We start from the raw sequence: 12,240 nt of genomic DNA on the forward strand, positions 1-12,240 counted from the left end.
AGGGATAGCAAGTCTCTGGAGCAGCCTGAATCTAACAAGGCTCGTACACTTGTGAACCTTTTTGTTAGTGATTTACTAGGGTGACGGGTACAAAATACAAAGTTCCAGAAATGAGTAGGGGTGGTGGTTGTCTTCTTCAATTTCCCCTTTTGGGGGCCCAGGGGTTGTACCCCCGAGGGGTGCTCGGGCATTCGCTGACTACGTGGTTCCCCCACACACACATTTGAAGTACAGACGATTCTTCACATGCTACTTCTTCTCTGTCAGGGTAAGGATGGGTTTGCGGAGGTCTCCTTTCCCTCCACCTCTGTCTTTAGTCTCTTTGGGGGTGAAACCCCCTTGCTTCTTGTGGTAGAGTGTGACCACCTTCTGCCAGCTTTCAATCTCGCAAGCCAGTTGTATCCACTGGACCAGGGTCTGGGGGTTTCCTGCTGATAGCACCTCCATGAAAAGTGAGGAGTTGAGGCCCCACTTGCACCCCCACACTCTATTTATTTCTCCCCCACCCCACCACACACACACTTTGTTTTTCTTTTTATAAAAAAAGTTGTTGCTGGATTTAAAGAATTTTTCCCTTGTCCTTTTTCTGGCTTTAAAAAAAAATAGAAAGAAATTTTCAGAAAGATCGTTGTGGTCATGATGACCTGACATTGGCATGGACATCTCCCCCCCCCCCCCGTGGCAGTCCCCTCCCCCTGTGAGAGTGGGCAAAGAGGGTGGAGGGGTGTGGGCATCCGGGGGAGCCTGCAGAAGTCTCACTTTGTGGTCTCTGATGGACACTCCATGGTTTTCTTCCAGCTCTTGAAGATCATAATAATCTCTCTGGCACAGAAAAGAATGAAAACAAAAAAGGTGCTCTGTGAGCAAGGTAGTAACAAAGCACATCCACCCACAAAGACTGGAATGTGGCTCCCTCAAGGTGTAACTCAGTGAAATCCCATCTCTTTGCTGGTGCTGATGGTGAGATGCTTTATAGATTTTATCAGAGCTTTTCACATTTTTCAGGGAAAATTTGAGGAGAGAGCTGGACTCAAAAGAAAATTGGCTGCTATCTTGCCCTCCCCCCAGTGGAATTTAGTATCAATTGTGCTGTGCTGACCCACACTTACATAGGCAGGGCCTTGCTAGAACTTGTGCATTCCTTGGCTTGGCAGGCTTTAAAGCACATTTTCTCAGGGTGTAGCTCCCGCAATACTAGTTATTACTTCCCAACACTACATTTTGGTATCTTTATATCTATCTGTATATTTATTTTAGAATGTGAAGCTTGTATCATTGCCTTGAATAATGGGAAGCCACTGCAGTTGCCGTTTTCTCAAGGGAAACCTATTTCCTATCCCCACAGGGCGAAATATTATCTATCGAGGATGCTTTCGAGTGCCAGAGAATTTAACAAACACCTTGCCAGCCACTTTGATGCACTCCAATTTGACAGTGGAGATGTGCTCTGAATTTTGCTCCAAGAAAGTAAGAGGAGATTTCTATCTTTTCCTGTCTTTCTTTCAAGTTTTGGACACCATACAACAAGATCTTTGTGTCCCTGGGCTCTCCTGCTAAAAGAAAGAAGCCAAAAGTGTAGCCCAAAGTGATGAATGTTTGTGATGGCAGATGCACCTGCAATTGCTTTCCTTATCAAGACTGAGTGAATGTTCATGTTTTCTTTATTTTTATATTCATTTATATTTTGTCATTGGTTTGGCTTCACTATGCTTTACTGTTCTAGGTTCTTTTGTATGCATGATTAAATCAAACCATGTCAATAGACTGTCACTTATTTGTGGCCCGCGAGCCCTATCCTTTCCAGCTCCTGGGAGGAACTTTTCTTGCCCTCTTGGTAGCTTGCCACCGCCACCTGGGGGTTGTAGGGATTTCCCACTCGGCAGAGGAGGCCTCCCAGCTTCCCTTGCCTTTGTGCCTCCCACTGCCCAGGTCACCATGGGGACAGTCTGCTGCCTTGGGAGCCCTGGAGGAATAACTGCTTGCCAATGCCAGCCTCCTTCCATGGCACCCTTGTCAAATGGCATGTCTGAGTGGGTGGAGGTCTGTGTGGCACAGAGAACCACTCCCAGCATCAAAAATGATGAAGTATTTATTTAAAAGCAAATGTTTACAAGCTTATTTTTAGCACAATGCCAGATGTGAGCAAGGGATTCAAAAGAAATTTGTAAAATCACAATTTCTCTGTCCCTCTCTCTACATGCCCTATCAGCTAAGATGTTCCAGTCCTCTACAGAGTGCCTTTACCTTCAAGCTTGCTCTAGCTCTCCCAGGCAAGCACAACTTGCAGCCCTTAGAATTCTCCTGAAAAACGGCACACAAAGGAAAAGAAGAGAGCTCCTTCCTGCAACAAAGAAAGTGTTCGGGCCGCCGTGTCCTGCCCTTGCCCGGGCCCATGGCAGCTCGGCCTAGCCCCGCCCCATACCCAATGGTTGAGAGCAGCCATAGCATGGCCAGATGGCTGGCGGCTCTGCCCCCAGCACCCCCAGGCCCGCCTACCTGTGGTGCCTCCGCTGGGCGACATGGGGGCCGGTCGGAGGGGCCGTCTGTCCGGGGCCTGCCACTCCACCGCAGAGTTGCCCCCGGGCTATGGCCATACCCCAGCTGTCTGACACGATTGTGGCTGGCACGGCCCAACCAAATGCACCAGAGCTGAAGGCGGTACAGAGGACGATGGGCGGGCCTAGCGAGGCCGCCGGAACAAGTGCGTCCCACTCCAGTCTTCCCCGAGGGCGGAGCTCATGCATGGCACCTCAGGAAGGGGCGGGAGGAGCCCGTCTGTGGGGGAGGATTTAGCCACTGGGGGGTGAGATGGTGGTGGGCAGGGGAACACGGAAGGAGAAGAGGGCGGAGAGCTGGGGCACGGAGGTGTGAGGGATAAAAGGGAACAACACTGATGGCCGAGGTAGAAAAAAGAGTGGGGAGCAGCAGGCAAACACAGAGTGAGGGAATCTGAGAGTGCCTGACTCCGCTGAGGAGGCGGTGGCATGAAGTAATGCCTCCCCCTCCACTTTCTGAGGCCACAAGCACCCCTTTGCCTCCCTTCACCCCACCACGGACACCCTGCGGGGCAAGGCCAGCAGGGGGAACCCCACAGAATGTTTGTCACATCCACCCCTGGTCAGGCCAGGTTGAGGAAGCTTTTCCTGCCCTCTCCTGTCCAACCCAAGGGGGAAGGTTGGCCATCCCATTTCCTCCAGTTAGACTCCTCATTAGCATCTGTATGAAGGTGGGCTGTGGGAAGCATGTTAGAGAAAGGGGGAGGGGAACCCTGCAACAATGCAAAGGTGGAGACTTTGCTTCTTGCCACCCTCCCAGGAGAACATGAATTTCTTTGCAATATCCTATCTTCTTTCGATTACAGAAATCAAAGTAATGTTTGGGGTAGGGGGTGGGGAAGATATCTCCCACAAAGAATCTCATTTAGGCACTGACCAGACCCCAATTTGTTTGGTTCCAGTGGGTGTGCACTCTTCAACCACACATGCAGGGCCATAGCCAGAATTAGCAAATTCGGGGGGGGGGGGGGGGGGGGCTCAATTTTTCAGGGGGTTCCCAAGTGGAAGGGGGGAGGAGGCAGCAGCAGCAGCCACAACAGCTCTCAAGCAGCCACTCTCTTGGCTCTTTCCTCTCTGCTGCCCCTCCCCTGTGATTCATACCATGCAGGATGGGCATTGGAGCAACTGGTGGCATCCTGCCCTATTTAAAGAGGCTGTCAGTCAGCTGATTGGCTACAGGACCCTTTAAATAGCGCAGGAGACTGGTGACTGCTTTACCACCCTTCCCCTGCAATTTCAGTTGGTGGGATGGAGAGTGCGGAAGGCTGTGATGGGCCAGGAAAGGACCACCATGGCTCTCTAGGAAACACCCCAGGAAAACCTGAAATCTTAAAAAACAAAACAAAACAAAACCCAACAACATGGGGTTAAACCACCTCCTCAAAATAGAGGTAGCACTAGATGAAAGTTTGAGGCAGTGACACCTTTAGGATAAGTAAACATTAGTTATTATAAAAGAGACTCTATCAAAAGTGAGCAAGGTTACAAGAGCTAGATCCTGGCAGTCCTGACATTCTGCAAACCTATGAGATTTACATCAAAAATTGTGGAAACAAATGTAGCAAGGCTGGCAAGAGGACAGCAATTATTATTAGTCTTGATTGCTGGCTGAGAAAAGGCTTTATACTCCTCAAGATACAGTGGCATGGTTGACCAAGTCTCTTGCAGAAGAATAATATCGTGGACTCTAAGGTAGTCTAAGAACTCTTGGTCATCGGCTTCGCTTCTCCATCCAGCAATATTCCAGGGAACCAGTTTGATTCTATGGGCTACAAGATTGTTTAGTCAATATCTGTCTCTGTGGGCTGGTGAAGGGATTCATTGAGATGGGGTGTTCCACCACCCTTCCCCTGCAATTTCAGTTGGGGGGATGGAGAGTGCAGAAGGCTGTGGTGGGCTGGGAAAGGACCGCTGCAGCTCTCCAGAGGTTGGCAATTGGGGCCTGAGTTAGGTGGCCCTGGCCTAAAGTCAGGGGGCAGAGCCCCCACAGGTCCCCTTGTGGCTACAGGCCAGCCCACATGGACTAAAATTGCCAACTTTGAGTTGGGAAATTCCTGGACAATTGGGTGTGGAGCCTGGGGAGGAACCTCCTCAGAGTATAATGCTGTAGAGTCCACCTTTCAAAGTTGCCAGTTTCTACAGGGGAAGGGGTCTGTGTAGTCTGGAAATCAGCCATGGATACCTAAATTTATTTATTTATTTATTTATTTTATTTTTTTATTTATTTAAGATTTATATCCCGCCCTTCCCACAAGTGGCTCAGAGACTGGAGACAGATCTTTGTATGAACCTAAACACCCCAGGAAAACCAGAAATCTTAAAAAACCCAACAACATGGGATCAAACCACCCCCTCAAAATAGAGGTAACACTAGATCAAAGTTTGAGGCAGTGGCACCTTTAAGACCAACAAAATTTTATACATTATAGAATCAGAGTTGGAAGGTACCTCCAGGGTCATCTAGTCTAACTCCCTGATATAAGATAAAAGTATTTGTATGCATGCACACTTTCTCAGATATATTGAACTGAAGATACAAGTTTCAGTGATGTGATTCTGCAGTGAACCTCGGGGCTGCCTACCCAAGTGACCATCCTAGTGTTCAGCTCTTTTCCCGGGGTTGCATACCTAGGCAAATCCCATCCTTGTCTTCAATGTTAAATAGTGAGTTCAGCTGTGGGTAGATGCAACTCAATTTTATTTCAGACCGGAGCTAGGGGAAACAGACAAACTCCAGGGAATATATACATACAGATCCCGCCCCATACATGCCCATTCAGTCGGCGGGAAACTCAAACATTGGACACTCCAGGATCCTCTTATTTGCATATGACCTTCAGATGCCTGGAGCCCTGATTGGCCAGTTTCAGGAACGGCCAATCGTAGCACAGACATTAATATCCTGGAGGGCAAAATCATGCTTTGTTGCTGCTATAAACTATGTACAATACATAACATGGAGAGAGGGTTCAGCCATGATAGCAGCCTCCCAGCAACTCCCAGGAGTCCCAGCAACTGGTTTACTCATCAAATGGTGCTGCTTCCTCTCCTCAGTAACCAGAGAAACCAACTTATGTGGTGTTTCAAGAGGAATGAAATTCTATATATGTGGGTAGACTGGCAAGCAGGGCTTTTAAAGCCACTGCTAACCACATATGACAAGGTACACTGGTTGAATCTGGGGTTCCTGCCCTACATCAGGCATAACACCAGCTGATGTGAATGGTGGGCTTTCCTTGATTCCTGTGTGCGTGCCATGCCCAGCTGAGATCAGGACATGGGTCATTCTCTGTGAAATGGTGCACATCAATATAAAATGTCTCTGCCTTGCAGGCCCAACAAAACTGCATTAAGTCCTGCAGGACATGGATGTTATTTGGCAGAGAGTTCCACTAGGTTGGGGCCAGGGCCAAAAACCCTGCTCCCACCCTAGTTGAGGATATCCAGGCTAGGTTGAGGACATCTCAGGCTAGGGACCACTAGCAAGTTCATATCGACTGAGCATAATGCTTTTGGGGGGCTGGGAGATGGCCCCTCAACCCTGGATCTCCCCTTCCCATCCTTGCAGGTTTCAGCCTCAGCCAGTTCTGCTTCAGCCCTCCCACCACAGCCTTCAAGCCCTCAGCCAGGTTCACTGGGGTCATGTCTGGTTCGCCACTCATCAACAGATGCAACTGGTGAAACTGCAGCCATCCCCAGATTCCACACCCATTGGGGGAGGGGGCACACACTGAGGAGAGGACTGCCCCCAAGGAGCCCCGCACCCACTCCCTGCAAAATCGCAGCCCCCCTGGATGTCAGATAGTGTTGTGAGATGGCAGCGTTACTGGGAATGTGATATCACCTACTTTTTAAGGAATCTGGTTTTTTTTACTGTTTTATGTCAGTTTTAATTTGTTTTTTTCATTATTATTTTATTTTATTCGATTTTTAGGCCGCCCTTCCCACAGGCTTTTTTGTGTACCTAGGGCTTTTTTTTATAGCAGGAGCCAGTTTGGTTTAGTGGTGAAGTGTGCGGACTCTTATCTGGGAGAACCAGGTTTGATTCCCCACTCCTCCACTTGCACCTGCTGGAATGGCCTTGGGTTAGCCAGAGCTCTCACAGGAGTGATCCTTGAAAGGGCAGCTGCTGTTCAAGCCCTCTCAGCCCCACCCACCCACCTCACAGGGTGTCTGTTGTGGGGGAGAAGATATAGGAGATTGTAAGCCGCTCTGAGTCTCTGATTCAGGGAGAGGGGTGGGGTATAAATCTGCAATTCTTCTTCTTCCTTTGCATATCAGGCCACACACCCCGATGTAGCCAATCTTCCAAGAGCATACAGGGCTTTTAGTACAGGGCCTTCTGTAAGCTCCAGGAAGATTGGCTACATCAGGGGTGTGTGGCCTAATTTGCAAAGGAGTTCCTGTTACAAAAAAGCCTTGTGTGTACCTGATGTAAACAGCCCTGAGTCCAACCATTGTGAAGGGCGGTCAAAAATTTAAATGATGCTGATGATGAGTGCCTAGTCCCCCCCCCTCCCCAAGTTTCAAAATTTTATTTTTAAATTGCAAAACAATACATTAAAGGATAATTTAATAATAATAATAATAATAATAAGCAAGACAATAGTAAAAAAAATCAATAAATACACACAGTAATATCATAAGCAACATAGTAAAAAAAATTAGTAGTATAGACATAGTAGATCAATAAGAGAAGAAGTGTACATTTTTTTGGCACTCTTCCAACCAAAGTTTTATGAGAAGCAACATAATTAAAAAATGGAGACCATTTCTCCTCAAAATCTGCTTTATATAAAGGATTTTCAGCTATCAACAATTGCGTTGTGAGGACTTCTGGGGTTGAAGCTTGGTGAGCTGACCTGTTTCCTTGTGTGGAGCAGACCAAGATCTTTGTTTTTGGACAGAAAAGGCTTTTTAAAGCCTACTGTCTACTTTTTCCAGTAAAGGAACTTGTCTATGGCATGCATGTTTATTTCGAAGGAGATTCACTTTGGCTGACGAACGATCCCAGGAGGGTTTTTTTTTCGGCTTTGAAGATTCCCCCGATGAAAAATTGCCTTCTATCGCCTACAAAGAATCTTTGGAGTCATTAAATTGACATAAACTCACTAAGGCTTCAACTTCCTATGGACTATAATAACATTTGAGATAAAGTGGACGGTATAACGAGATAATAGACGTCGTTAATAAGGTAAAGATCCTTATCTGCTACTCCGGGTTTAATCTAAGCTTGTTAAAAGGGAAGATCTGGGACCCAGAACTATTTTTCAAAGTGTGAAATCAAGGAGAAGTAGAAGGGGGTAGAAGTGGTTTTTTTGGACTTAAAAGAAAGCAGAAAAGTGCAGAAAAATGCTTGCTGTTATGAATTTTTGTGGCTTCGGGAAAAAAAACCAGTCATAACAAAGCTGCAGACTCTCTCCTTAAAACAGGAAGTGAAGTTTCCTGCAATCATTGCGAGGCTTACAGCCATTGAGAACGAGACTTCAGTGTTAGAGAGTCAGGAAGTAAGTGTGGAGTGAAGAGGAGCATCCAAGTATCCGGCTACTTGCAAGAGTCAGTAACCATAGAGAAACATCGGAGGCCAATTACAGAAAGGCCAAAATATTTTCACTAAATAACCTGAAAGTGGACTTTAAAAGGGTTCAAAACATATATAAACAATCCCCTAAGGGCTACATAACATGGACTATGTGCTTGAAAATGAAAAATAAGCCCTAGGGGGGGGGGGAGGAAAATTTTTTTTAAAAAAGAGAGGCTTGGAACTTTAAAAATTAATATCTTGAGCTAGGAAGCTCTGAGGACGGCGATTTTAGGCTTGTTGAAAAGGGCATGCTCTGTTCTGTTGAATGCAACTATCAGATTGGGGATTGAAGATACCAACTAAAAACACATTATTTGCAATGGGCAGTCAGTAATGTCTGAGCAGAAGTTGGAATCAAGAGTTACAAGGTTAAGAGCTGCCTCAGTGCGAGAGGGGAGAATGTCTAAACAAGTTCATGAACAACTGGATGCTATGGAAGCAAGACTATTGAAGGCAATGAGGGATTTAATCACTGGAAGTGAGAAGAAATTAACTAAGGAAATAAACTCCAGTGCTGAAGAGCTAAAGAAAGAATTTAAGAAGAAAATTGATGAACTAAGGAAAGAGTCTCAAGCAATAGCTAAAAAGACTGATGAGATAAGTGAAAATTAGAGATCAAGATGCTACCATTAATAAAATGCAAGACAAAGCAATACTACAAGACTGTAAGTTGATGGAGAATACGATTCGGCTAAGGGGAGTACCTGAGAATGACCAAGAGGATTTGAAGACTCATATTGCCACAATTATAGCTGAATTTTTGGAAGAAGATCCGGAGGAGATGGAGCATTTATGTGACTATGCATATAGAGTCAATTCAGAATTTGCCAGAAAGCGTAAGCTACCCAGGGATGTCGTAGTGAAGTTTACCAGGAGAGACGTGGTGGGAAGGATCCTAAGCAAGCAATTTGAAACCCCAATGGTGAGGGAGGAAAGCAGAGTACGAATAATGAAGGAGCTGCCAAGAAAGGTTATCAGTGACAGAAAACAATTTAAAAAATGGACGGACAAGCTAAGAGAGAAGGGCATAAGATATAGATGGATGCTACCAGAAGGTCTCAGCTTTGAATATAAAAGACTGCGAAAAATAATAGTTGACACTCAAGGAATGAATGAGTTTTTTGTGGACAATAAAGAATTTGAAGGTACAGAATAACTGAGAAAACATTATGGATTACAAATTAATTTCTTGGAATGTAAATGGACTTAATTCACTGCAAAAAAGAAGGGCAATTTTTCATTGGATTAACAAACAGAAATCTAATATAATTTGTTTACGAGAAGTGCATATTAAACAATTGGATTACAAATTTTTATGGAATAAGGCTTTGGGAGATCAATTTTTTTCATTAGCTAAAGAAAAAAAAAGGGAGTAGTTTTTTACATTAAAAAAGAATTGGAACCTAAACTGGTTTTTAAAGACAATGATGGCAGATACATTGCAGTGGAGGTGTTGATAAATGAAAAAAAACCACGTTGTTGGTGGGCTTGTATGCCCCTAACGGGGCGAAGGATGTTTTCTTTAAAGACATTTTGCAACAACTTAATCAAGTGACTTATTAACAGGTTATGCTAATGGGAGATTTCAATGGAACTTTCAACAACTCTCTGGACAGATCTGGAAACAAAAAGAAGAAAGATGGGAAGCTACCAAAGTCCTTCTTTGATTTAACAGAGCAAGAAAGTTTGGAAGACATTTGGAGAAAGTTTAATCCTAATGTACGTGACTATACCTTCTTCTCAGCAAGGCATAACTCCTTCTCAAGAATTGATACGTTATGGTCCACGAAGGACCTGGGACTTATTACAAATAAGATGGAAATTCTTCCGAAAATAGGTGCAGACCACAATCCACTAATGTGGTCAGTGAAGGCTATGAGAAAGAGCAGAAGATGGAGACTAAATGAAGATCTGTTGCAAAAAGTGGAAGTAGTGAAGTCTCTGGAAAAAGAAACTAAAGCTTCCTTCCAAGCAAATGAAGACCAAGAGGTTAAAACACAGACCGTTTGGGATGCGTATAAAGCAGTGATGAGAGGATTACTAATCACATTGAACAACAAAGACAAAAGAGCTAAAGAAAAGCAATTGAAAGACTTACAAACAGAAATAGGCAAAAAAGAAAAAAAGATCTAAAAAAACGACCGGGGAAAAAGAAAAAATGCGAGAAATCACAGCTTTGCATGATCAGTTGAGACATTTATTGAACAAGGTGGAATGGGTGTTAAAAAGGTTACAGCAAAAATTATTTGAAGGTGCCAGGAGAGCCAGTTTGGTGTAGTGGTTAAGTGTGCGGACTCTTATCTGGGAGAACCGGGTTTGATTCCCCACTCCTCCACTTGCACCTGCTGGAATGGCCTTGGGTCAGCCATAGCTCTCACAGGAGTTGTCCTTGAAAGGGCAGCTGCTAGGAGAGCCCTCTCAGCCCCACCCACCTCACAGGGTGTCTGTTGTGGGGGAGGAAGGTAAAGGAGATTGTGAGCCGCTCTGAGACTCTTCGGAGTGGAAAGCGGGATATAAATCCAATATCTTCTTCTTCTTCCAATAAACCGGGGAAATATTTGGCTTGGCAACTAAAGAAAAAAAGGGAGAAAAAGTTTGTAAATAAAATTTGTGTGGAAGGGAAAGAAATTGTAGATCAAGCTGGAATTAAAAGGGAGTTCTTTAAATTCTATGCCAAACTGTATAAAGGTCAACAGGTAAAAAAAGAAAAAATTGATGCCTATTTGCAAAGAATAAAAGTGAAACCCTTGAATGATAATATGGAAAAAATCTTGAATAATCCAATTGAGAAGGTTGAAATTGAAGCAGCGATTTGTTCAATGAAATTAGGGAAAGCTCCAGGTCCAGACGGCTTTTCAGCAAAATTTTATAAAGTCTTGGTGGATGTACTAGTACCCAAAATGCAAAAGTTGATGAACTGTATTAGAGAAGATGGGAAAGTACCAGATTCATGGAAAGAAGCTGTTATTTCATTAATACCGAAAGAAGAAAGAGACTCCACGAATGTTAAAAACTATAGACCGATTTCACTATTGAATAATGATTCTAAAATATTTGCTAGAATTCTAGCGGAACGACTCAAACAGCATTTAAACATTTCTATTCAGGAAGAACAAGCGGGTTTTCTCCCCAGGAGGCAAATAAGGGATAACATCAGAAATGTAATAGACATTGTTGAATACTATGAAAAACATTTATTTATTTATTTGGGATTTATATCCCGCCCTTCCCACGGATGCCTCAGGGCGGCTTCCAACAATTAATCAACATAAAATTTAAACAATTTCAGGTATAAAAACAATTAAATATTTAAACAGTTAAAACTTTAAAACAGAATATTTCAATTTACTGTAAACAGATGGCTGGCCAGTTACATCAGTTGTCATTCTAGCTAGGTATAGGCTAGCCAGAAGAGGGTCGTCTTACAGGCCCTGCAGAACTGCGCCAAGTCCCGCAGGGCCCTCACCTCTTCCGGCAGCTGATTCCACCATACGGGGGCCATAACGGAGAAAGCCCTTCCTCTGGTGGCTTTCAGACGGGCTTCTTTTGGCCCGGGGATAGTGAGGAGATTTTGTGTTCCTGACCTCAGTGCTCTCTGGGGAACATGTGGGGAGAGACGGTCCTTCAGGTAGGCAGGTCCCAGGCCATATAGAGCTTTAAAGGTGATAACCAGCACCTTGTACCGGACTCGGTATATCACTGGAAGCCAGTGCAGAGTCCGGAGACCCAGCCGGATGTGTCCCCACTTTGGGAGACCCAGTAACAGCCGGGCCGTGGCATTCTGCACCAGCTGCAGTTTCCGGGTCCGAGACAAGGGCAGCCCCATGTAGAGGGCATTGCAGTAGTCCAACCTTGAGGTGACCGTAGCATGGATCACTGTTGCTAGGTCGTCGCGCTCCAGAAAGGGGGCCAGCTGCCTTGCCCGCCTAAGATGAAAAAATGCGGACTTAGCAGCGGCTGCTATCTGAGCTTCCATCTTTAAGGAAGGCTCCAATAGCACCCCCAAGCTCTTGACCCTGTCCGCCGCCATCAGCGGCGCACCGTCAAAAGCCGGCAGGGGGATCCCCCTCCCCAGGCCGTTGCGACCCAAGCAAAGGACCT

The 12,240-nt window shown here is 45.2% G+C and overlaps 1 protein-coding gene across 2 annotated transcripts in view; it reads left to right on the forward strand.

Moving 5' to 3' along the window:
- The window catches only part of WSCD1 (WSC domain containing 1), a 147,677-nt gene that overhangs the window by 65,860 nt on the left and 69,577 nt on the right, over nucleotides 1-12,240 (forward strand). For both annotated transcript variants that reach the window (XM_060259396.1, XM_060259397.1), the window contains one exon: nucleotides 1,346-1,467. In XM_060259396.1, the coding sequence (XP_060115379.1) occupies nucleotides 1,346-1,467 (122 nt within the window). The remainder of the gene's footprint in view (nucleotides 1-1,345; nucleotides 1,468-12,240) is intronic.

Source organism: Heteronotia binoei, chromosome 18 (assembly GCF_032191835.1).
Source record: "Heteronotia binoei isolate CCM8104 ecotype False Entrance Well chromosome 18, APGP_CSIRO_Hbin_v1, whole genome shotgun sequence".
NCBI lineage: Eukaryota > Metazoa > Chordata > Lepidosauria > Squamata > Gekkonidae > Heteronotia > Heteronotia binoei.